The 27,294-nt window shown below is 39.0% G+C and overlaps 1 protein-coding gene across 2 annotated transcripts in view; it reads right to left on the bottom strand.

Annotated features, from left to right (window-relative positions):
- The window catches only part of LRIG3 (leucine rich repeats and immunoglobulin like domains 3), a 62,526-nt gene that overhangs the window by 11,370 nt on the left and 23,862 nt on the right, over nucleotides 1-27,294 (bottom strand). For both annotated transcript variants that reach the window (XM_075013923.1, XM_075013930.1), the window contains 14 exons: nucleotides 18,985-19,119; nucleotides 18,150-18,293; nucleotides 16,089-16,232; nucleotides 15,665-15,808; nucleotides 15,108-15,251; nucleotides 12,856-12,936; nucleotides 11,983-12,054; nucleotides 11,556-11,627; nucleotides 8,599-8,762; nucleotides 3,846-4,166; nucleotides 2,911-3,192; nucleotides 1,526-1,978; nucleotides 1,148-1,306; nucleotides 49-192 (listed from right to left, as the gene is read on the bottom strand). In XM_075013923.1, the coding sequence (XP_074870024.1) occupies nucleotides 49-192; nucleotides 1,148-1,306; nucleotides 1,526-1,978; nucleotides 2,911-3,192; nucleotides 3,846-4,166; nucleotides 8,599-8,762; nucleotides 11,556-11,627; nucleotides 11,983-12,054; nucleotides 12,856-12,936; nucleotides 15,108-15,251; nucleotides 15,665-15,808; nucleotides 16,089-16,232; nucleotides 18,150-18,293; nucleotides 18,985-19,119 (2,459 nt within the window). The remainder of the gene's footprint in view (nucleotides 1-48; nucleotides 193-1,147; nucleotides 1,307-1,525; nucleotides 1,979-2,910; nucleotides 3,193-3,845; nucleotides 4,167-8,598; nucleotides 8,763-11,555; nucleotides 11,628-11,982; nucleotides 12,055-12,855; nucleotides 12,937-15,107; nucleotides 15,252-15,664; nucleotides 15,809-16,088; nucleotides 16,233-18,149; nucleotides 18,294-18,984; nucleotides 19,120-27,294) is intronic.

Here is a 27,294-nt window from a genome sequence, read left to right as displayed (position 1 = left end):
TTTTATAAGGCAAGACTGTGACAGGACTAAAGTAGTTACTTGACTTACCTGTGTGGTATGTTTCAAAAGTGTCAGAGCTACAAGCATTCCCTTTTAAACAAACAGGTCCTGAGGTTCCCAGATAGTGACATAAGAATGGATCCGTAGCAACCTCCAGGTCTGTTTCACTGCCATTATCTAGATGACAAATGCCTTAAAAATGGAGACATGATGGAGACAGTTAACAGACTCTCTCCCCCACCCCCCCGCCAAGGTTTTGTTCTACACATTGTTTGCAGAAGAATATAATTCTGCTAATAAAAAACAGTCTAAACTGTAGTTGCTCTATCTGAACAGAGATGAAATCCACACTGGAATTTTAAGCCCACTTTTCCTGGAGTGGCAGGAATTTGCAAGAGTTCAGTTAAACAGATTTATAAGGCTGCCGTAGCCTAACCCTCCCAAGAATAGTGAGGTCAAGCTCGCTCAACACATCAGCCCTCTATTGTCCTGTTTATCTTTTAAGAGTATAAAATAAATACCAAGAGAGACATGATTTCAAAAACATGCAGTGAGTTCATTTGCAACAAACACTCTGAATACTTTAGCCTTGCTCCAAACAATCAACAAGTCATCAAGTGTTAGAGTAGATTACTGCTCTAAAACACAATGACTATGTTGATGTGCTTTCACAAACTGAGGCTTTGCTTACTCTGGAAAGTTTCACTGGTTACGTCAACCAGGAAAACCAAAATAATGAATCCTATGGACCCTCTTATTCCTGACTAAAAGGAGTATGTGGATTTTCTTGTACATCTTAAATTACCTTCTCAATGTAACAAAAACAAAAAAGGTACTCTTACACTGATATAGTTCCCATGTAGACAATCAATCATGTTTTGGACTAAGTATAAAGTTTAATTTCACATCTGAGGTTATATTGAAGAAGCTTCCCTATGTAGACATGGCTGTACGTCAAGAGGATCAGTACAACTAAGTTTCTGTTAACAGTAGAAACATTTCTCTTTCTTGTATTGCATAGTAATATTTAAGCTGCTAAAATATTTTAATGTGCTGATGCACTCAGTAAGTCAGCCACAGGGCCTACCCAGCAATCAACATTTCTAGTCACCAAACCAGTGCCCAGTTTTATATTTAAAGTATTTACCGTTACTATCTCTCTGCTGTAAAAAATATCCTCCTATTGAAGAAGATATGAACTGATGTTGACTACCATTTTCTGATGACCCATATCCATCCTGCCTTTCAGCTAATGTTCCCTGGGATGACAGGTAGCTTGGAATGTCAGCAGGCAAGTTTGTCTCATCTGTGATTTAAAAGAGAAAAAAAAAAGAATAAAACCACCAGAATATTTCAGGTTTCTTTGAAATTTTTAAACCTGTCATCAAAACACTGAAGGCGACAGATGACTCACTCTTCTGAATCTGAGTCAAAACACACAAACGTTTGTGGAAGAAAGTTACTGCAGAACAACCACAAACACACTTGATGATTCCTTTGCACTGCCAAGCTTCAGTTTACACACCTGTATTGGTGATGCTGCAATCTTCATTTCTTCTCCTTGTGTGGTATATGATGACCACCCACACAAGGGAAGTGCCCACCACGCAGCAAACCACTGCTATGATCACTACGCCAACTGTGGCCCATCCATCATCATCCAAAGATGGAGCCATGTTTTGCGGAGAGTCACAAGTGGGAGTGGGAATTACATTTAGACGAATGTTGCCTCTCTCTGTTCCAAGAGTATTAGACATTTCGCAAGTGTATTTCCCAGCATCTTCAACGTCTGTATCCACAATAATCAGTAACTGGTTGCCAGCAGCGAAGAAATGCCTCTCTGTTACCACCAATGGGCTGTCATCCTTAGTCCAGTTCAACCGTGGTGGAGGGCTACCACCAGCAATACATTGTAAGACCGCAGTTTCACCTTTTGTTACTGTTCGATCTAGCAAGGGCCGCAAAAATGATGGTGTTTCTGAAAAGGAAAATAAAAACACCCTCTGAGTTAGCTTACAAGAAAATGCAGGTACCCTTCCCATCGCATCTCCCCAATCAATAGGAAAAAGAAAAACACCACAAAAATTAAGAGGGGTACTATCAAATCATAGAACTCCCAACATTTATGTTTTTCTCAACTTTAGCCCGTAGAAAGATGGCAAGTTCACAACAAATGACTATATAGTTGTGCATCAGCTATCTACACACGGTCTTTGAAGTCACCCAAAATGTTTAAAGACACAGTATCTTGGGTGTTGCCATGCACCATTCTAGACATGCACTCTTAAAGAAACACTGGGGTAGCTAGCAGTTTTGGGAAAAGCTGTAACTAAATTAGAAGCATCATTGAAGCCTAATGATACTTATTGTCATTTTACTAGGGGGAGACACATTCCAGTAGTCTGAGCTGAAAGACTCCAGTTAGCTCATCTACAGGTCAAAGCTAGATACGCACTTGCCCAATAAGGGGGAGGGGCGCCCTGGAAATAAGTATTTCCATATTATTCTCTAGAATAATTAGAGACAACTTTTTCCTAATAATAAACTTTTCAGGCAAAGCCCCTGCAACCTCCTCCTTTCTCTGTGCATACTTAATCATGTCCCTTATGCCTGTAACAGTTTTATTATGATTTATTGTAATAATGACAGTGTATTAAAGCATGTATTTATAACCAATGGCTATTGATCAAGGAAAGATGAATTCAGGAAATGAATTCTCACAGAACTCATCTGAAAAGATATTCTTCAGCTAAGAAGTGCTTCTGAAATAACCCAGTAGTAATGCATTGATAAATCTCTCAATTAAGACCTCCAAAACATTTTCTTAAGTAACATCAAAAAGTACGGCAAAACATGTCACATCACTTCAATAGAAAAGACTTCTGTCATTGCATTTCAATAGTGTCTCACCTAGTACTGTCAGTGTTGCGTTAGCTGAAATGCTCCCCGCAGTATTTTGAGCTGTACAACTATAAACTCCCGTGTCCTCAGTTTTTACATCAACAATAAAGAACACATCATCCTCTGGCATGACATGCATACGTCTCTTCCGTGCTGCAGGAAAGTCTGTGCCACCATCTTTCTGCCATGCAATCTGCGGTACTGGATGACCAACTGCAGCACATTCTAGTCGTGCCATTGCTCCAGCACGAATGGTTAGGTCCATGGGCATCTTTGTAAATGAAGGCAACACTAAAGCAAAACAAACAAGTAGTTAAAAGGAGATAAGCGGGTTTCCAATTTTGGGGCAAATTGTTTTTCCCTATTTTTGCAGTATTTTCTCAATTACAGTACATCCAACTCCAGTAAGCATGACACTTATATCAGTTTTCTCAACAGCCACGAGCAAGACTTTGAAGATAGAATCTGGTGCATGGTGATCTGAGGAAGGTGGAAAAAACCTTAAGACTAAACTTCTATATCTAGAGAGAAATTATTGTGTATTTAAATAATATGTGGTTTCAATCCGAATTCAGGAAGCCTAAAGCCTAGTTGAGCTCTCCTAAGTCATTGTACCTCAGTAGGAAAGGTCATCCTCTGTAGGAGGTGGTGTGTAGTTCCTCCCTTCTCCTACCCCATCCTTTGTTTACTTAGGTTGCAAGCTCTTCAGGACAGGTGTTGTTTTTCAACTGTTTGTATAGCAACTTGCACAACAGCAACAGATTCTGCCTGGGCCCTTTAGGTGCAATTTTAATAAACATACCTTGAAAACAGCATGCTTTCACAAGCTGAAATTAGGTTATAAAAGCACTTTCTAAAAACACTGCAATGGGAAAAGAAAACTGTACACTGTATTTTGCTTTACAGTGATTTCCTTTTCAGACAGGTAAGAACAGGATACTTACTGTTAACTGTAAGCTTGGCTTTGACAGAGTACGATGAACCAAAGTGATTTGAAATAACACACTGGTATTTTCCTTCATTGCTGAATTCAACATTGCGTAGACGTAGTATGGTAGTGTATTCCATCACTTCACCACCCTGTGCCCGTAGATGCGCATAATTCTCCATCTCAGCATCATGCATTAATTCATTGTCCTTCTTCCATGCAAAAATCATAGGAGAGTCACTGCTGCTGGCTGCCGAACATACAAAACTCAAATTGGAGCCTTTGATCGCTGACTGGGTTTCTGGCTGGACAGTGATCTGTGGTTTAGGAAAATCATCTGTGAAGATGGAAAAGGGGGAAAAAATGGAATACTGAGTAAGGAGGCAAATACAGCATCCTTGAGACTCCTTTTAGAAAATGATTTCGTAAGCCTTGTTTGAGACTGGATTCAGGCAAGTATTCTTAAAGCAGAGATACAGTGGTTTAATTTTAGATTTCATTTGTCTCGAAGCATACAAGGATGACATTTATGTGTTTACTGTGCTAAGTCATCTCTTAGTGAAGAGAAAGCACATCAACAAGCAGACTGTTCATGATGTTTATACATAAACAGAGGGGAGAACTACAGTTTAAAAATCTGTAAAAGCTATTCTGACTGTCAGTCATGACGCATGAATTTTTGTGCATGGGTTGGAGGGAAACCTAGATTCTGCCAGAAAAACTTCTGATGGCAGAAGGAACTACGTTTCAGTGAAGAAAAGGGTACCGTGTCTGTTAAGCGTAGAAGAAAGGAAGGCTTGGTTTCAGTGATTTCACTCCATTTTTCAAATGCCGAAGCACTGAAAAATCTGCTAAGTGTAGTACACAAAGATCCAGGTTTGGGAGTTTTTAAATGGTGGGGTGACCCAACAATTGCACTTTGTGGGATTCTATGCTTGTTGCCCTTCAATTATTTGTAAGTAACACTGCACTCCAGTTTACAAGTTGAAATGCATTCAACAGCCAGTAATGCAAACGCAACCTGGGATTTGAGAGTCTTGCTGAGTTACTGCCTTTATGTGAATCCTACCTATAATAAGTTTTACAAGCCAAATTATGTCCTTGGTGACATCTATGTCACCACACTTTGCACTGGTATAATTTATTGAACATACTAATTGTTTATGCTGATAATGTCAGAGGAGGAATAGGTCCCAGCTCGTAGGCTTGTGGCTGTGCTATCTGTGTTCTAACAGATGTTAAAAAATTTTAAAAGCATTTGTTTGGGGTTGGGAGGGGAGGAGGTGGCACTAAAACAAATGTGATGAAACATACAAAAAGAACCACTCTCTTGAGTAAGGTACTGCCGTTTTCACATAACCCATTTTTCAAAGCAAAACCATACTTTAAAATAAACTTGTGACATTTATTTTTCATCATCTTGTTCCAAGCCAGTAACTTCAGCATTTGACACGTAAGCAGTGGAAAAAAACAACACTGGACAATTCTCAACAACATAACTAGCCTTCCCCCTCCAACTTAAAATGTCATTTGTGTGCTTTCATATCACACTAGGGGATAGCAACATACTAAGAGATTCCTTTCTTTGTCATTGCATCTTTTTCTTGGTCCAACAGAAGCAAAGTTTGCTAACCTTACGGGCAAAGTAAAAAACCCTTCTGTTTAGCCAGACTCATCTGAAGTGTAGGAAGGCATCTTTTTTATATTCTTACTCTAAATAATCGCTTAGGAAGTTAAGATTGGCTATGTTAATATTTTGTCTTCTTATGAACACATATCTAGAGACATTGTGATTGCTGCATTTTAAAGATTTTTAATTAAAAATTATCTAAAGGATTATATCCATTCCTGGTTCACAATTTACTTTTATCATTAAAACTTATTCTAATGCTAATTTTCTTTTAGCTTTTCTCCTTTTAGGGGAAAGGGCCATCAGAGATAGTAGTTTACTGTGTGACGCTAAGTCACTGATAAAAATCACCTTTAGTTTAATATAGACTGTCATTTAAATTACCATCTGGACCAGATGAATGGAAGCTAGCTAATGTAATGCCAATTACTAAAACGGGCTCCAGAGGTGATCTTGGCAATTATAGGCCAGCAAGACTAACTTCAGTGCCTGACAGACTGGCTGAAACTACAGTAACTAATGGAATTATCAGAAACATTAAAAGAACATGAGGAAAAGTCAACATGATTTACATAAATGGAAACCATGCCTCACCAATCAGTTAGAATTCTTTGAGGATACCAACTAACATGGACATAGGTGAATCAGGATGTATAACGTACCTGGACTTTTAGGTTATATCTACACAGCAGCATTATTCCTGAATAAGCTAGTCTGGAAGGGGTATTCCAGAATAGCTTATTCCAAAATAGTGTAGCTACACACAAAATGCATTTCAAAACAGCACTCAGCTATTCTGAAATAGAGCATCTACACACAATATTTTGAAACACAGCCATTGGACACATTATAGCTTATTTCCTGTCTACACAGCCCCTATTTTGAAATACCTATTTCAAGAAAAGGTGTTGTTTCTCATATAATGATGTTTACCAATTTTGAAATAAGCCAATGACTACTCAAATTATTTTGAAATAGCATTTGTGTTATGTAGACGCTCGCATAGATATTTTGAAACAGTGGCTGCTATTTCAAAATAGCTTTGCTGCGTAGTCATACCCTCAGAAAGATTTTGACAAGTTACTGCACCAAAGGTTCTGAAGCAAAGAAAGGTATTGTGAGACAAAAGGCATGATCCTCCTATGGATCAGTATTAAAAGGTAAGAAACAGAAGACAGGAATAAAGGATTCATTTTCACCAAGGAGACAAATGCCAGTGACTCACAAGAACCTGTACTTGGGTCTGTGCTGTTCAAACCAGTCATAAATGATCTGGAAAAAAGGGGTGAATAGTAAAGTCGCAAAGGCTACACACAATAAAAAAGTAATTCAAGACAGTTTAGTCCACAGCTGAATTCAAAGATTTTTATATAAGACTCTCACTAGCCCGGGTGACTGGACAAAGATAAGGCAGATGAAATTCAGTGTGGATAAATGCAAAGCAATGCACATCGGTGCACATAATACCAAACATACATGTAAAATGATGAGGTCTAAATTAGCTGTTGCCACTCAAGATAGATCATGGAGTCATTGCAGACTGCTGTCTGAAAACAATTACTCAAGGTACAGTGGCAATCAGAAAAGCTTATAGCATGTTAACAGCCATTAGGGAAAGGATAAGACAGAAACAATAATAATGCCACTACATACGTGCAGATACGTGCACATCCTGAGTATTGCACATTAGTCTGGTTGTCCCATTTTTTAAGAAAATACAAAGAAGGACAACCAAAATGATCAGTGCTACAGAATAGCTTCCATATGTAGAGAGACTGAAGAGGCAGGGACTGTTCAATTTAGAGACAATTAATGGAGGGTATGCCAGAGGTTTATACATAACAGCACGAACGGTGTGATGAACGCACATAAGGAAGTGCTATTTACCCCTTCATATTATAAGAACCAGGGGTCATCCAATGAAATAAAGAGTTTTAAACAAAGTGTTCCCCCTCCCCCCCAAAAAACACACACACCTCAGGAAACTCATTGCCAGGGGTGTGGGAAAGCCAGAAGAAAAAAAAATAACTTCATGAAAGATAAATCCGATAACTTATTAACCAAGCTACTGAGTGACACAACCCTATGGTTTGGGCATCCTGTAAGAATCTGACTGCCATAAACTGGAACTGGACGATAAAATGATGGCTCGCTTGATAATTGACCCTATTTTGCTCATCCCCTCTGAAGCATCTGGCACTTGGAAGACAGGTTAGTGGGCTAAATGGTTGACTGTTTGCTTATTCATCAGAAATAGTGTTACATTCACTTACCAAATTCTTCATTTCAATTTCTTACTGGACTCATTTCCCCATAAATAAGGCATGTCCATCATTGGATGCCTATTAATTTGCTTATTTCCTGCCCTGTACACACCAGTATTAGCAGTTTATACATTTAAACACCCAATGGGCTGGTCTACACTAGCTCCCTTCTTCGAAGGGGGCATGATAATCAGCCTGAGTGGGAAATAGCAATGAGGTACTGCGCTGCATAGGCAGTACCTCATTAGGCTAATTCTTGCTGAGGGGAGGGCAGGGGACTTTGATGCTGCAAACTTCGAAGCACTGGCAAGCAGTGTAGAAGCGGGCTAGTGTAGAAAAGCCCAATGTGATTAGGGTAAGTTGAAAATATTGTTTAAAAATCCTAAAAATAAGAGCAGGAACAACCAAGATTAGCATAGGAACTGAACCTTGGTACTTACTTGACTTCAATTAATCTTACGTTAATTTAATAAAGCACTAATGCAATTTGCATATAATTATCAAAAGCAACATATGCGCCAGGTGAAATACACCAAGACTCATCGCATTTTTGAAATGGTGCTTATCTAAACAGTATACCTATGTTAACTTTTGAGTTACATAAATTTGCCACCACAGACCCCTGACCTTTCCTTTATACAAAACACAAGTATACACCTCACACTCAATTAAGTCAGAAACAGGTCACCCCAACTGGAATGAAACCACAAGTTCTGATTATCTGTACATCAAAGTTTGGGAAGAAGAGGACAAAAGATTAAAACAAAATATTAACCCAGCTCAGTCCAACCAGAGAAATTTAAAAAAAGATAAGCCAGTGTAAAATAAAATTACTAAAAATACCTTTGAAGATGAAAAGAAGGAGATATACTCACCACACACAAACTCATCTGGGCTAACTGCAAAGATACTTCTGCCTTTCAGCAGCTGGGGATGGGCACAACTGGCATTCACAAAACTCTGAAAGTTGTTCTCTGACACCCACTGTGGTAGCCATTTCAGCTGGCAGTCACACAATAAACTTGACGTATTTAAGTGCCTATAGAAAATAGTTACATCCATTTTTTTCTGTTTAAAGTGCAATTGCGCCCAAACACCACAAGTTAGTAGTTTCAAAACTTTCTTTTATAATAAATAATTTTAAATTAATGTTATCCAGTACTCCCATGACAACATTATTGGACTACAGGTCGACAAAGTGGACATTTATGTCCTCATCTCATGCCAGGATAAGGACAGTTACACACAATGGCAGACCAGTGATGTAAAGAGGGCACCTGAGACAGCACTCCAGAAGAGTTCCAAAAATTACATAATTCCAATACCCTCACAAAAGGTGTACATGTATACTCTCTCTCCCTCTCTCCACACCCCCCACTCTGCCCAACCTCAACCTGTACCCCAACTGAGTACTGACCTTGAGGGTGGTAAGCTATCTAAATAGCTGTACCAGAAATTATAGAAGAAAAAGTACAAGTATGTAATAGTACTATTTATGAAAATAATAAATATATACTAGCCCCTATAATGTGAGATGAACAGCAAAAATATTTATACCCATGTCCTCAAGAACCCCACTGCCAAGATAAAGACCAAATGAGACGTTTTACTGTAGACAAATTGAGTCAGTATCTTTTCAAATTATATTTTATGAGAACCACATGTAATATCCCTCCCCCCACCGAACTTAATGAAAATTTTACACACACACCCTTCTTCATTAAGCCCAGAAATTCACCTGTGATACCTGGCTTTCAACCAAATCTCCTGTGTTCTATGCTTAAGATATTGCTGAACATCTTAGATTATGAATCTTAACATTTATTGGCACCTGAACACCCTTTTTGTAAGTATTTGAGCTGCAGAAGCATTATCTGTTTGCTGACAGTACATGACAAAATTGTTTCACTTTCTCCCAGCTTCCAGGTCAAACAGCACTGAAAACTCACAGCTTCATGGCAGCCCGAACAGATAGAACCCTTAACTCTCAATTTACGTCATCTTTTCTCCTTAGGATTAGCAATAAAAGATAGCTTTCAAACCAACTGGAGTGATGGAAATTATAGCTCACTTCCGAAAGAAATTGAGAAGATATGTGAAGGACCACAAATGCAGATTTAAACCTCCACTGACAGTACTACCCAACCTAAGAGAATGGCCAATTCAAAAAGAAATGTGAAGAAACCAAACTAAAAGTTTCACAAAAACATTTTTGCAAGTGCCTGATCAATCAAGTTACATTTCCAAGTAGGAAGATTTCAAATTGTTGATGGAAGTAATTCAAAACATCTTAAAAATCTGGACCAAAAATAGTGAGAAGTCAAACTTCCTGGGGATAGGTATTTGGCTCCTTAGAGAATTAATAAGACAACTTAAATTACGAATTACTTTTTTCAAAAAAAGAAAAAAAAGGTAATTGTTTGTCCGAGGAGAAATATATGTACTTGCATCAAACAAAACATGCCCAGGTAACAGAATGAAGATTCTGTGTTAACTAGCTTCCAGAAGAAAAAGAGGGTATTACCAGCTCTGAACATTCCTGTCTAAATCAAGTTTTTCCACAGAAGTCCTCTGTGCTGAAAACCTAAAAATGTCACAGCACCAAACAGAACTGGGTCCAGAAGAAACAGGTATGGTCTTAATGGAAATTTGAAAAAAAGTAGTCTTATTGCTTTTCTTATGATGAAAGAAAACCACAGATTTCTTGGCCACCATTATGTAGTGACATCAGTCACACCATCGCCGTACTAGCCTTCTCTAGGGTCTGTTGAACGGGTGGAATTGATGGGAATGCATATTACCAGAAGTTAATTAAGGCAGGAAAATGCATCCTACCATCTGTCCAGGTGTTTACGAGAAAGAGAGAAACACTTACATTTGGGAACGAGCAGGGAAGACCCTATAAAAATATTTTCATAAAATAGATGGAATCGCCAAACCCTGATGTGCTTTAGCGGACACTATTGTCTAAAGGGTTATGACTGCTTTCTCTCTGAGGCGCATATGCTGGGGGAAAATGCTCTCAGACATGTGGAAGGAAGAAAAGAACCAGCCTCTAAAGCAGCTGAATCTGAACCAGAATAGCAATCCTGAGCCACGGTAGGCATATATATTTGTTCTCCAGCAAAGTTTCACGTAGTTTCTCCTCACTGAAAGAATGACTTTTTTTTTTTTTTTTTTTTTGCTTATCCAGCTTTGCCATGTTGCACAGTCGTGATGCCAGAAACTAGACTAGGCAGGGCAGAGACAAGAGAAACTAAAAGAATGAGATAGGAGCATGGAGATAAGAAATTAGCTGTGCCTCAAGGAAAGAAAATAAAAAAGGTCTTTTCCGCTTCAGCAAGACTTAGTTATAACAGCTGCTGCACTGCTCAAGAGAAAAAGAGAGCTTTTACAGCATTCCCTCAGCAGGAACTTTTTATGACTTCACTTTGCAACTGCTCCTTTGCTGCCTCAGGACAGAGGGGCCCCAATAAGAAAGATCTGCAGGTGGGTCTTTACAGAATTATGATATTGCATTTTACAGGTTCAGTCAGCAGTAGTTCAGTGATATCAGTGCTCTCTCTACAGTATATTAATAAATCTCTCTTACCTTGGGAATTAAGGATCAACTGATTTAAGAACTCAGCACTTTAGATACCAAATGGAGTAGTAAATGAAATCTGATTCTGACTCTGCCTAGCTTAAACGGAACTACCTCAGAGAAAAATCTGTTGCTGCACCATTTGTTACATGACATCAGAATTGTTGCAGTGAGAGGTTCATACTGAACGTGTCAGTATTCTATGTTTACACATTTTCTAATATGGAGATTTTGGGAGCAACAACTTACAATTCTTCAAGTTTCTTCATATGAGAAAATGCATTTCCTTGCACTGACATGATTGCATTGTTACTTAGATCTCTAGGAAAACAAATATCAGAAAAAAAAAAGTCAATTTATTAACTCAAGGAAGGTTAAAATAAAGATTCAAGCACTAATTCTCTACATTATCAGTGCAGAATAGCGCTACAAGTTTATTAACCAAAAGCACACTAACAAGGTTGTATGGCACACTGTGACATTCAATTAAAAATATAGCACTTTGAGCAGAATTCCTAGAAAGCTCTTGTTAAGCTCGTAGTACTGACCAACAAGGCAAAAGTGCTTCATTCAGACAGACAATCATGAGCTAAGTTTGATAGCTCTATGTTTGTTTTGGTTAAACTTATATTTTCTTTGGTCACTGTTGGGTTAAATAGGAATTTCAGCTACTTACAGGTGTTCAAGTGCATCCAAACCAGAAAATGCTTTCTTTGTAATGGATCTAATTCTGTTTCCTTGGAGTATCCTGGAAATAGAAATACTTAATGCAAAACAGATGCAGTAAATGGGGGCATTTTTGGAACTCTGAAGAAAACTCTCATACAATTGCTTTTTTAGGCACTTATTACTAAAGTGTGACTAACCCTCTCCATTCTGCTTTCCTTGCTGCAAGAAAAATACCTCATCTCTAAAATGTACTCATTTATTCTGCTCCAGTAACTATGTCAACTATTTTGGTAGTCTTTAAGTGCTACATGACTGCTTTTTCATTTTGTTAGGATACAGATTAACATGGCTACCTCTTTGTTACTATGTAGATCATGGTATGATTTTCAAACATGTTTAAGGTATATTCTTAAAAATCTAAAGAATGTAAGCACCTTTTCATTCCATAGCTGTGTATTTGCAATGAAATCTTTACATTATTGCGGAGCCATTGCCATTAGATGCCAGATTACTTTATCAAAAGACTTCCCTTGGGCACTATGCTTTTGTAATTTTTGAAAACATGCCTCCCTTCATTTCATATTTTGAGCAATCCGATTTGTGTGTGAAAGGTTTTTATCCAGCAACTGCATGAATCTGTATATTGATAAACATTCAAGAAGGATCATATTCTTCACATGTAGTTTGGGTAAAGAACTGGTGTTTTGTTTTCCAGAAAAGGAGGCTTCAATGAAAAGCAAAACAAAAGAAGTTACAAATTTAAGAGAGTAATAAAAGTCCCAACATTGGGCTCCCTCACAGTAAATGTTATCTGAACTCAGTCCAATATTATTTTTTTTAAGTAACTAAGAAAATTCAAAATCTGTTCAGTCATACTTACAGCATTCTAAGCTTGTCAAGTCCTGAGAATGCACCATTCATATCTTCAATAGTCCATGAGATTTCATTGTTCTTCAGATCCCTGGTTGAAGAGATAAGACCCAGTCAAAAAAGGAAAGTTCCACATTAAAAAAAAACCAAGATATATATTTCTTAAGTAGTACAGACTGAACCTCTCTAATCCAGAACACTCTTGTCTGGAAATATCCAAAATCTGGCACGATTTTAGTTAGCCAGATCAGCTCTTATTGATGTGGCCAAGTTTCCTGTGGTCCCATAAAGTTTGTTTCCAGCCACCAGTCCTGGCTCTCAGCATTCTGTTCTATTATTTAGCTATAATTCACTTCCAAATGTCTTCTAAAAGCCCAATAAAAGTGGAAGGCTTGGTAACGTGCTGGACAATATTGACCTCAGGTGGTCCAGCAAATTCTCTTGTTCAGTACCAGATGAGAGCACTTCAACCTGTACATGGTATTTAAAGCAATTTCTAGACTGGTCTGTGTTAGAAATACTGTGCAATATTAATATTCATTTAAAAAGATATTTGACCTAATTGTTTCCTTTTCTGTGAAGTCTGAACATAAGAGCCAGTTCCCCTTTCACCAATGCTTTAAAAGATGACAGGAACAAATTTATTAAAAGAAATTCAAGGGTATCCAAAAACAAGAAGGGGGGCGGGAAAGGAAAGTGGGGATGTTAAGAAATGAAAGGGCCAACAGTTGTCATATCAAAATAAAAACAAACCTAAGACAACTGCATTAAAGAGTCAGTTACATATGGGAAAAGACAGATTTCAAAAGAGAACAAGTTTCACACCCTGGGGCCATGACAGCAAAGGTCTGATCACCTTCCAGCTCAAGGTGGGCTGACCAGATATGTGAAAGAAGAGTGGTGTCTGAGCAGAGACCAGCAGGACAGAATTTGAGGAAAAACCCAGAATCTTGTCACAGGGGGAGACACATACAGGAAGTGTGAACCCTAAAAAGTAGATCTTACTGTCTATTTCCCCACCCTTGGAGTAAGTTCAATATGCATATAGCCAAGCTCTAACCTACTGTACTGGCTATTGAAAAGGACAGCAATACACTGGGGCAGAAGATGCTCCAAATTATTGCAGTTTTAATTCACCCACATACTTCTGTCAACAGCCCCTTCATCTCCAATTGACAATTTTAGCTGAACGTCACTATTTCAAACGGTGCTCAGACATACGATAAAGGATGACTAAACTGAATGAACCAAGGCCTTGATAATCAGCAATGCCTGATCTTTAATGATCCTTTGAATATATCTATGTCTGGGCTTAGGCTTCTGCCCTCATGACATCTACTATGAAGGAAGCTCTTACTTAATTAGTAGGAACCTATAATCGTGATGCCTAAGCTCTCAGTGCTAGGATCACCGCCATCTTAGCCTTTCTGCCACCCCCTCTTAGTTCCACTGGGATTTGCAAGAGTCTCTCTGGAATGGTAGGGGAGTGCTTCAAACACAAAGTAGGACAGTTCACAGTTAAAGTGTTCAACTCATTAGTTTTAAGAAAACTTTTTAAAAAGATAAGACACAACACAGAGGTATGGTCAGATTGCACAGTCAAGGGACATATGGTGTTCACAGAACAGCTCCTCATGAATCCTTCCTTTAAAAGGTATGAGGTAGTGGAAAAGGGACAGAGATTAGGAGCAATGTTGTCCTAGGTCCTGCTTTGCTGCCCTCAACATTCCTTTAAAAGCTGTGCCTAGGGAGGAATGTTTCTGGGGGGCAGTAAACGCTGGCTATGGAGGAGGGAGCAGGAAAGAGAGTCACCCTCCACCTCCCTGTTGCTAACCAACAGCCAATTATCGGGGTTTCCTAGGAATACATGGTTTGTTTGGGACGCATATGTAAAGCAGGTGCCAAGATGTCACTGCTAAGAGCTAGTATTGGGCTCCCTGTCAGAGCGGAAACAGCCATTAGGTTTCCTTTTCTCCTCTCAGAGATTCTCCTAATAGGCCTCTTTATGAAATCATCACGACAAGGAGGGCAGACTGGGGATATATAAAGTTGTACACAACTTGTATTACAAGAAAAAAAGAAAATACTACTATGCTGAATAACAATCTTACTAAAAAACGCACACTAAGGTCTAGGAAAGATTAAAACAAACGTTAGTATTTCTAGACCTCCTTAAAAACAAAATAAAACTAATTCCATGAAAATAAATGGATATAATTTATTACTTAGGCTTCTAACCTTAAAATAATTAAATCAACTTACAAAGTCCGTAAACTGGAAAGTCCCCGGAAGGCACAATCAGCAATGTAGCTTACTTTGTTGTTCCCAATATACAGTCCAACCAGTAGGCTTAAACCAGCGAAGCTTGAATCATCCAATCTTGCTAAGTGATTAAGTGTTAAATCTCTGCAAGTTCAAGATGGAAAAATTTGTTTTAATGGATCAGTATTTACTACTCGTTTCTCCCTACTCCCTTCATGTTTTAAACAATAAACCTTCTTAGGTGCAGCTATCACAAAGCCTCCTACACAATTTTTGGTTATTATACATCTTATGCATTATTTCCTGCTATTCACAAGTGGATTTCTGGCATTTGAAAATTGCTGTGTCAAATCCCTAGCACAAACTCCATGGAGAACTGAAGCAGTCATGGTTGGCTTCAATTTTTCACAACAAAATAGGACAGTCTTGCACACACAAAAAAAAGCTGTTGTCACTCTGGAAACTTTGTTATGAAAGATTCACAGACCAGTGGTAAGCAGCTCATGCTTTGGCATGTACCCTGCTCTCAGAACTGGAATAGAATAAAAGCTACTCACAGCTCACTGAGCTTCTGGCAAAATTCCCAGGCATCGGGGCTGATCCTGCTGATGGCGTTTTGGCCGAGATGGAGCTGCTGCAACATCAGCAAGCCATAAAGCCAGCCTTTGGTTATCTCGGTTAGATTGTTATGGTCCAGCTGCCTACAAGACACACAGAACAAAATGCAAAATTTAGGGTACAAAAAATAAACAAAGCGGATGCTTCATCATGGATCAGAACTCAATTTTGAGATATGTGACTGGTTTTCATAGAATGAACACAAAAATGAGGCAAGCAGAGTTTTGAGAACTGCATTTACAAATTAATGCTTTCTACTTGTCAAACAAAAACCTTTAAAATTTGAAGATATTTTCAAATTCACTCAAGTTATGTAATTCAGAATAATATCTCTTCAGAAAAAGACTGAAAGTGTATTCTTACAAGACTTCCATGTTGGTTAGTCCCCAGAAAGCTCCATCCATGAGTCTGTTTATCCCATTTCGCTGCATTTTTAATAATTTCAAAGCAGTAAGTCCTTGGAAAGTAAGGCCATCTATTTTTTTTATTTTGTTGCGATTCAACTCCCTGCATCAATAAATTTCACAGTTATAACACAGTAAGTTTACCAGGATGCCTATAACATTTCTTCATCAGATTTTAAACACCCATACTACACGTAAAACAAAATGAACAAGATAAATGAGACTTTTTACTGTAATGTGGAATTGTCTAGTACCGTTAATCTAAATGTATTTCAAGTAGAGAAGAACATATGTTTATTATTACGCTGATCTGTAAATGTAAAAGGTCAAACATGGTTTTGGAGATAATCAATCACCTTCTGAAGTTTACATTTATTTTTAAGTTCCTGACATTTAGTTAGCACCAATTAGTGTATAATCAGGGGGATTTAAATAAAGAAGGATCATTATAAATTGGGCCCTACCAAATGCACAGCCATGAAAAAAACCACATCATGGAGTTACAGGGAAGTCACCAAGTTATTTGAGGAGAGGTCATGATACTGCCACCCTTACTTTTGTGCTGCCTTCAGAGCTGGGTGATTACAGAGCAGTGGCTATTTGCAGCTCTGAAGGCAGCATCACACTAGGAGCAGCACAGAAATAAGGGTGACAATATCATCTCATGACATTCTTATTTCCCTGCTGCTCCTGGTGGCAGCTCTATCCTCAGAGCTACTCTCTCAGCCAACAACCACTGTTCTTCAGCTGTCCAGCTCAAAGCAGTGAAACCCTCAATAGCAGCACAGGAGTAAGGGTAGCAATACAGCACTCCCCCGTTACAATAACCTAGTGATTCTGCTCCCCTTGCCACAAAAATTCCTCCTTTTGGGGACAGAACACCTACCATTATAACACCATAAAAATTCATATAAAAAAGCAGAAATCATTACATTTATTATTTTTTAAATCCTATGACCACAAAATTGATCAAAATGGATCATGAATTTGGTAGAGATCTACTCATCGGGGACTAAGGTTGGTCCTTTGTTTTTCTGTTAAAACTACAGATCTGCCAAGCTTTATCCCCTCCTTAGGAGATCTCTGCCTCTGCACCAGCAGTAGGCAATAATATTTGATGGGTGTGCCACTCTAACAATTTAGTAAGTGATCAAGAGGCATACACTTCCATGAGGAGGTATAAAATCTGGGATGATGACTGGGGTACAGCAGGGGGTGTGACATCTGGGAAGGTGTTTCGGTGAAGGAGGAGGTTGACACAAAAGGATTGGCATTCAGGAGAGGATTTTGTCCTGGAAGAAGAGTGAAAGAGGGGGTGCAGAGTCTGGAGAGGGTTGTGATGTGGAACAGGGGTATGAGAGGGAGCAAAGGATTGGGGGAAGGGAAGGAGTGAGGAGGTTAGAGGTGCTTACCTAAGCAGGTCCTGACCAACAGCCCAGAGGGACCCTCAGGCAGGCTCCATGCCCCTCAAAGCAGCCAGCTATAAAGCCCATGTGTGCTACATACTCTGAACCCCTGGGCTTCTGGACAACAGAAGTGGCAAGATTGCCTGTTCTCTAAATCTTTGCCATTTATAATCATTTTAGATATTACTTAAAAGGAAAAATAGTTCTGACACAAGTGCATCATCAGTCAAGATGACAGCGTCTAACTTTAGGCTACTGGTCCCTGCCCTATCATTTTCTGAAAACAAATTATTTTCCTTCATCTATTTTTGCCAGGAAAATATGTAGAGGGTAATCTTCTCTCCAGATTACGTATATTTAGTTCACTTAGTATCTCCTCAGGTGTCTAATTACTGGAGCATTTTTGCTGACCTTGTGTATTTTTCATCAGACAAATCCAATTTTAGCACAAAAGCTATTCACATCTCACCCATACCTAAGACTAGTTTGCTCGCTGGAAGGCTGCACTTATTAGAGGATGTGGTACAGGGACTCTGTATCTGCATTCCTAGTGTATGGTTAAATTAAGTCTCTGCAAGACCTGAAAATAATCAGCTAACTTTGGTTGCACTTACAGGTGTTGCAGATGGGACAGCTTAAACATCTTTAGAGGGATGGCTGAAATTTTGTTCCTGTTAAGTTTCAATACTTGAAGTGTGCTAGATAAACTGTCAAAGGCACCTGGCTCCATGGAGGTTATTCGATTACCGTTAATGTACCTGTTGAGACAATGTTTAGGAGGTTAGATATGAAGTTGCTTAATAGAATTTTAATACTAAGCAGTAGGATATAATGATTAAACACTGCCTATCCTAAGGTAAACAACACACTTAAATAGATTAAATTATTGATCTGCCACAATCCCCACCAGTAGGTAAGGGGAGGGTCAAGATTATATTCCACTCTGTAAAAGTCTACTGCTGTCAGAAGATAGCACGTTGCTGCATATGTTATCAATATATGCCCCTAAGCTATGCTGACTAAATGCAGCTATGAATTAATTTAATCCTCAAATCAATGATACTGTAAGGATTCAAGAAATTATTAAAACTCCAAATATAACTCAACAAACAAACCCAAATGGGCATTTTCTTAAGTTTAACTTGGATTTTTAAGTCTCAGCAAGAGAAAATTTTGTTAAACAGTTTAGTCTTCGTACTCTGGCTTTTTACTTGCTATGAACTAAAAGCCCCATTGCAATAGTCTATCTAGCAGTAACCTATACCAATGAGCTACAACGTGAACACACAAAAATGGAACTAAATATTTGAAGTTAGTATCAAACTGAAAAAATACCACCTCAGCACGCAGGTAGGAAAACTATGGTTTGCATCAATGACCTAGATAAGTTGATGGCAATTCAACATTTTGAAAACATTTTGGAAAAAAATTAAGTGAAGTTTTGCTTACAGGTACTTAAGCTGCAAAGGAGGAAATGATGCAGTTTTCAATTCTGAAATATTATTGTTGCTCAGGTCCAAAGTTTCTAGAGAGTGAAACGGTTTCAGATGTTCAGGCAAGATGTTCCCAATCTTGTTACTGGTTCTGCAATTTTAGGATATTGGTCAAATACGCTGCCATTCTGATAAAACATTTGCAAACTAAACATTAACCTGGCAAAAACTATTTCTCCACTCTCCCATGTGGAAATTAAGTTTTTAAGAGCAGAGAAACCGTTCAGCAAGTTCCCTTTAGTAAAATGATTGGCTACCAACACGTAAGACGTTACAACTCCACATGTTCTGAAGAAACTTGTTTATCCACATTCCCTTAATCATACTGCCAGGAGACAAAAAGAATCCATGTTGTAATACAATCTGATTATGGAGATTCATAGGCATTAAGATGTAAAGGAACCAACTGTGATCATCCAAGCTGGCCTCCACAGTGCCAGCTACAGAATTTGCCCAGTAATTCCTCCATCAGTTCCAAAAGGCTTGTGGTTGACCAAAACCACATCTTTTTTAAATCTATACAGAACTGACACTGAGCAACAGGACTCTGAGTATTGCAGCTAAATTAGATCAAGGCTTTACCCAGTCACATCACATTGTTTTAATTAAATGTTACAATAAAGTTCATCCATCCAAATGGTTATAAAGGATTAGAAGCTAGATTGATCATTGTGCACCACCTGAAAGAGCAGCTATTTTGTAAGTGGAGGTGATATTTCAATTCATCTCAGGTAATGAGGAAAGAAACTAGCATTTATTACATAACACATCAGATGTGTCTCAGAATTTGTGTGGAGACATCACAACTGATGTTATTTCTTACCACCACTATGGAGTTGGGGTCTATGCACACGCCATTAAGAATTCAGGGTCCATGCACACTACAATAACTTTGCAAGTGGCTAGAGACATTGGCATCACAGCTTGTCACAAGAAACAAAGCTTTTCTTTCATTATCGTATTCCTACATCAGTACGTGCCATTCTCTCTAACCTTGTTTTCGAATTGGTGCATTCCAGGAAAATCTGAGCAGCAATCCTATATCCTTTCAGTGGGGGATACAGTGCCCAAGAGACATGAATAATAATAATAATAATAATCATCATCATCAACCACTACACAGGATGATATACTGAGAAAACTGTACAGAGAGTCAGAAGAATGGAGCTGAAGTGGTTAAAGGAATGTAACCATCCGGCACAGTCCGCTCTAATTATAACAGTACAAAAGTTGGGATCCCTTCCCCACCATCTAAAGATTGCACGCTGAATTAATCTCTTACGACACAAACATATAGTTTCTGAAGAGGACATTACACTGGCCTTATATCAAGTAGTAGGCCACATATTCCGCAGCCAGTGCTTATGTAACATGAGAAGGGATTTCTACTCATTAGGACAGAAAAAATCCAGACTTAAAAATGTAACCCGAAATTAGAGATTAATGGATCCTCCTATTAACAGTAAGTGATCCTGCAGCCCGCCCCCCAACGTTGCTCTTGTTCTGTATCATGTTTCATTCCTCAGGCTGTCTGGGAAAGGCACGCTGCATTTTCTTAAGAAACTCTTAGCTGGAAGTATTTATAATAAATGGTAACAAATTACTTTAATATAAAAACAACAACCACCACCACCATGATGTGTCATTTTCACTGGCCAAATACAGCTATGATTTAGATAACAGGTCATAGAGCCTTTCGTTTGTATATTAGTTTGTTTATAAGGTAATCACTAACTAGGTATTAAAACTGCCTATTACTTGAGTGACGAATAAAATTTTCCTTGCAGTAAAAGTGTGCTCCAGCAGAAGCCAGCAATTTCCTGAACTGCACGCCTCCTAAATTGCAGTGTGAAAGTGTTCAGTTATAGGCATGGCTTACACAGTGCTGCCTTTGTGTCAGTATTGCTCATAAAACAGAAATTCCTTACAACTGGCTGGATAATAGCCCCTATATCAGTGTTCAGTCAGTTCTAAGAGTACTGAATAAAACCCAAATGCTACCTTCAGATTACTGCTTTTACTAACTTGCACATTACCTGACATAAGCCAGTTACAGAAACACAGTGTGTTTACCCTTTTGGGGTGTGGGTGGAGTCACATGAGAGGGAGAGAAAGGAAACTAATTTGTTCCTGAAAACAGGGCTACACATCAGTGTTTTTATTACATTTCTAATTGTTGGTCAAAGACATGGTAATTAAGCCCTCACTTTGCATTCTGTTGCCTCCTTACTGTGGAATATACTTTAAGATATTTGGGCATTTTACTACTGACTGCCACCACTGCTTAATCCAACTCTCTCTCAAAAAACAAACAAAACCTCTTGGTAAAATCCCATTGTGAATTAAAAAAACTCCTTGACCCAATTACACAAAAGGGTCCAATTTAATTTAGTGTGTAGCATAATAAAAGAAAATGTCTTAAAATGCTATTTCAAATGGCATCTCAAATCACTCAGGTTATAGCTAGACATATAGGCTACATCTACATTAGCCCAAATCTTCGAAATGGCCATGCAAATGGCTATTTCGAAGATTTGGGCTAGCGTAGACATAGCCAGGGAGAGACTGAATGAGGACAAATTTGGGGGGAATCCTGGTCAAAGACCATTTTAGACATATATGGTGGACACATCCAGCTATTAAAGACTAATGTGATGTAGTTTGCAACCAAGTACGAACAAATTATCTTATTTATTAACAAATAATCCTTTGGTAATCCCTTCTGGGGCTTCCTAGCAGAACTAGGGACGTAAAATCCTGTATAACTGGAAAGCCAGTTAAATGCTAGGTTTAAATGATTAAACGGTGGGGAGGGGCCCTGCCATGGACAGGGGCTGCTCTAGCCAGGCTGGAGTGCCCCTGCTCGCAGTACACCAGGAACCAGGTCTGCTTCAGCCCAGCTGGAGCGACCTTGCCCACACCATGGCTGTGGGTGATGGGCACTCCAGCACAGTCGTAGCAGTCCCCATCTGAAGTGCTCTGGTCCCAGCGTGCTTCAGGCAGGGATGCTCCAGACAGTATGATGCAGCCCCTGTCCATGGCCTTCACATCTACCACTCCCCTGGGGAATGGAACAATTGTACAAAGGGAAATGAAGAACTGATCTACCATCTGGTCATAGCAGCTTCATTAACGCCACTCACTAAACAAAAAAACCAAAACCAAAACGAAACCTAGAGCAATGGCTTAAAAAAAATTATATATACGTGGCAACTTTGCCAATTACATACCAAGGGGAAAAAAACTTAGGTATATTCATCTACACGAGAAATCCCATACACATGGCCACTTTTTTTTTTTTTTTTTTTTTTTTTTTTTAAATACTAATGTTGTATAGGCACGCCTGAGCTGTGAAATGTGTAATCAGAGATTTCACTGTGTTTAATAAAAATCACTAGAAACTTGTAATGGGTAGAGTAAAGATGCTCACTCACACAGTAACACCTGTTCAATACTTAACAGGTCTCTCTAACCAAAGGTTCAGTGTAGTAATGAGTATCAGAGAGGTAGCTGTGTTAGTCTGTAGCTTCAAGAACAACAAGAAGTCTTGTGGCACCTTATAGACTAACAGATATTTTGGAGTATACGCTTTCGTGGGCAAAGACCCGCTTCAAAATATCTGTTAGTTTACAAAGTGCCACAAGACTTCTTGTTGTTACTCTTGTAATGTTTACTGTTTTGTTCTCTGCTATTAACCTATTACAACTTCTGAAATAAAGACCTGGAGTGGAGGAAAGAGACTAACTACATGGTGCTGAAAACCTGCTGAATCACTCTACTTCAAGACTAGTTTGACTTAAAAAAAAAAAAAAAGTAGGCTCACTTCTAATTTAATCTTCTGCTTATAAACATTGTAGCAAATTGCACAGTAAGTTATATCAAACTCCTGTCTTCAAAGTTGTTTTTTATATTAGTCACAAAGGATGCAAGACACACACGTGGCTAATATCTCATAGGGTACACCCAGAGAATATTCTCTATCTGGACAAGCAGCAATGAGAAAGTACAACTTTGATATATTTTGTGCAAAAAGACTGCTTTCTGGCAGTCCACTGTAAAGTGCTGGTTACTGTGCTTAGACAAAATAAGTCGTACACACTCTACCCTGGTTTCATTTTACAGAGCCTCAAGAGAAGATCATAACATCTAGAGTGTTTCTGGTAACAGCAAAACCAGAACTTCAGTTTCCCACAGATGTATAGCTGAACCAATCAGATTCCAACTTATGTATAATGATGGAGTAATCACAGTATAAAACTTCCCTCTGCCACAGCCTTTTCCTGTGGTCACTGGAGAGAAGGCAAAGCTACCAACATATGATCTACTCACAAATACACCAAAATAATTTGCACTGATGTATGAACTCATACCTTTAATTATTTACAGGCTGACACACAGGCTTGTACAAAAACAAAATATGAGAATTCAAAACATGAATGTGTCATGAATTAGGATCATAAAAAAGTACATTTGTGCACTCAGCATTCATGACTTTCACTATATCAGTAAAGTCCATGAAGTTTATAACAATCCAATTAATCATGAAGTCATGGGTCATCCCACACAAAACAGTGGCTATACCATATTCAACATATTGACTTGTTCAGTTTCCTTGCCTCTGGGGGCGGGGGAAAAAAAAAAAAGAAAAAAAAAAGGAACAGCAGCTTCCACGTCTGCCTGTAACACCATTAGAAAAAGTATTTAAAGAGTATATATCTACAACCCAGCTGGGATTTTTCCTTCCCATGGCACATAGCTAGCTTGTGCTAGCTCACCTTGCACTAGTGTGCTAAAAATAGTACTGTGGATGTTGAATCACTGGCAGGTAGAAGCACAAGTCAAGCCTATCTGAACCCATTTCAAAACTTAGACTGCTACCCCAAGTCATGTCCCATGCAATGTCTGCTCTGCTGTGTTTAGTGAGCCAGCTCACATTAAGGCAGATTCACACTATCTGCACTGCAAATCACTCCTCCTAATTGTTGTGTGGACACTCCCCAAACATAGTTGTAGGGAACCACTATGTTAGTATAAAAAGACTATGTCTAAATGCCAACTGGTAAATATTTTCAGCCTGTATGACATATGATAAAGAAACACCCATGGGATTTGAAGCCCTGCTGAATGGAAGTTGGCATTTGCTACAAACAGGGACAGAATGGGTCTCTCTCCCTCCCCAACTCTATGCGCAACTCTAGCTCAAGTCCCTTTACTGTTCCCGCTTCTGTCAGTGAAATTTCCTTTGAAATCTGCTCTTGGTCCTTGTATTTTGCTACACTCCCAGTCAGGCCTTATTTAATGGTCATAATAAAGTGTGGGATGTGGAGAGGGGAGAAACTTTAAAAAAAAAATCTAGTCACATTATACCTGACACAACCTCCACTCTTGGTCCTCCCTAGCTCCTTCTCCTCCTCTCCACCTTCAGTGGTGTTTGCTCCTTTCATTATTGCTGTCACCCTGTTTGATAGTTGTTTCTTCTTCCAACCCTCCCAGTGATGGCTTCTACCACTGTGTTATAAGAACTGGGACTAATGGTATAAAAGGGAATACTGGAAGGACAATAAAGAAAGGAAAAAATAAGTTGGAAAAAAAGAAGGGTGATTTCTGTGCAATAAACTCCCAAGGTAAGAGACAGAAGCCAGTATTCTGTGGCACACACAACTGGACAAAATTACTGCAGTGTTTACTATGGAAAATAATTCTGCAGTGGCCCTAGGCAGGAAGGAGAAGAATATGATGTAGGAGGTCTTCTTCAGGTCTTGCTAAAGTTACCAATAGTGCAAATAAAAATGTCATTTCAACCGCCATATTTAAAAGTAAACATACTTTTGCCATAAATGGGTCAGTGCACCTCTCTCAGTGATACAGTGCATTTGACTGAAGACTCAGACATGGATAGTTAGAAGTCTCATTGCAGTCATTAAACCATTATGTCTGTCCTCAAGAGAAACCCATACCCCCAAAAAGCTGATGCCAAAGTAGACCCACTTCTGGGGTGCTGGTAAATCTACAGGGTGTGCTCTCTCTCTCTCTCTCTCTCTCTCTCTCTCACACACACACATTCACTCTTCACAACCCTTGGACCACACTACTGTTTTCCTTGTGTAGCTCTCTTCCAATGTCATATTCTGGGATGTTCTTGACAGGTTCTCACAGCAGACTTCACTGCAGTCCTGGCTGTGTGCATTATACCTTATTTTGCAGTATGTGGACACAAAAGTAAACAGCCCCAGGTCTTCCTAGAAAGGAAGGGACACAGAAGGGGTTGCGTGTCAGGTGAGTGGTCATCAGTTTCTGGAAGGGAAAGTTTTAGGGATGCCCAATTCAGGCATGGATGAGAAGAGGAAGGGAAAGGAGCTATAAAATGACACGCACCAGGAAAAGTGGTCAGAGAAGAAAGGATCAGGAGCAAAGAAAACACGCTCCTCCCCCCTCAACGTTATGAAGTTTTCCTAATGTCCAACCTAAACCTCCCTTGCTGCAATTAAGCCCATTGCTTCTTGTCCTATCCTTAGAGGTTACAGAGAATAATATTTCTTCCTTCTCCTTGTAACAACCTTTGTTAGGTACTTGAAAATTATCATCGTGTCCCCTCTGTCTTCTCTTTTCCAAAATAAAGATATCCAATTATTTCACCTATCCCTCACAGATCATCATTTGTATTGCTCTTCTCTCGACCATCTCCAAGTTCGCCACATTGTTCTTGAAATGTTGTGCCTAGAACCGAACACAATACTCTAGTTGACACCTAATCAGCACAGAATGGAGCAAAAGAATTACTTCTTATGTCTTGCTTAAGACACTCCTGTTAATGCATCCCAGAAGGATGTTTGCTCCCCCACCCCAACGGCACACAGCTGACTCATTTAGTTTATGGTCCACTGGGATGACCCCAAGATCCCTTTCCGTACTACTCCTTCCTAGACAGTAACTTCCCATTCTGTATGTCAAAATAAGTACCTATTTGATGTCCAATGTTATCTTTGCAAAAGCCCTTGTCCAGCCTCTATTTCACACCTTGGCCACAAAAAGTTGTCATCTTCCAGACATTTCTTCTCCTGCAAATGAGTTTACCCAAACTGCCACTTTAGACTTCTTTGTTTGCCATTCTGACCATGCCCAACTTTTCTTCAAATCTTTTATGCATTTCTTGTTCACACTGAATTGAAGTGACCTCCCAAAATCTAGCTCCTGTCTACCTCTTTGCCTGGAATCTTTGCCACATCATTCACTGTTAGTCAACACTCTCATTATCAGGAGTTGTTTCAAGTCACACCATGCCCCAAATCCCAGAATGGCATGGCTCTACCCTCTTCTCCTTGAATTCCTCTTCAAATCAGAGCTCTTCCTGACAGCCTGTATATCCTAATCCTCTGCTTTCATTTGGCGTTCTGGCTTTAAGAAAATGCCATTCTCTAGCAAATAACAGGAGGCTTAAAACATCTATTCCTACAGAATTTAAGGCCCAAAAAAAAAAAATTCTAGAATTCAGGCTTGTACAGATAATCTTTTGAATGTGAACTGATGTTGCTCCTACCCATGTCTTTCCTACTGCAAGACAGCAGAAGGCTAGACTTCTGCCAGGTGGGTGCTCTGAATCTTCCTCCAGACAAACATCTTTGATGATTTTGTCCTCTTGCTTGTAAGCATGCTTCCCTCAGTAAGGCACAGTCAAATGAGGCATCAGCTCACCACCCTGATTCTACCATTGTCCCTTACATCTGCTACATCTGAGCAAGTGTGGAGGTGCACAAACTACTTTGCACGTTTTCGTCTAATTGTGTAATTTCACTTACAATGAGACCTTGAAGCATAATGGCATCATCTCAAAAAATAACTCATTTCCATCTCTTTAAGAAATGGAGTAGCAGTCTAAGATCAACTTCAAAAGTTTGTAGGTGGTTACTTAGATTAAGGATATTGGTCAGCAAAGACCTTAAGCATGTGATCTACTTCAAGCACATTAGAAATTTACACTGAAATTAGTAAAACTAACAGTTAGTAGATCATGAGTATACAGAGTATTAGCCAAGCTTGGCTGCCCGCCAATTCTACTCAACCTCATAACATAACTTCACAAAAACATGAAAGCAACAATGCGATATGATAGACCTACATCAGAACGGCGTACAACAAACAGAGGAGTAAAACAAGGGTGTGTTCTTGCCCTTATCTCTTCAGCATATTCTCAGTTCTACTAAACTGTGCATTTGAAAACTCAGACAGCGATGTACTTCTCCACACAAGATTAGATGGCTCTCTCTAC

This window comes from Carettochelys insculpta, chromosome 1, assembly GCF_033958435.1.
Source record: "Carettochelys insculpta isolate YL-2023 chromosome 1, ASM3395843v1, whole genome shotgun sequence".
Taxonomy (NCBI): Eukaryota; Metazoa; Chordata; order Testudines; family Carettochelyidae; genus Carettochelys; species Carettochelys insculpta.
The sequence above is the reverse complement of the archived record's forward strand: the minus strand, read 5'-3'. Positions and strand labels throughout refer to the sequence as shown.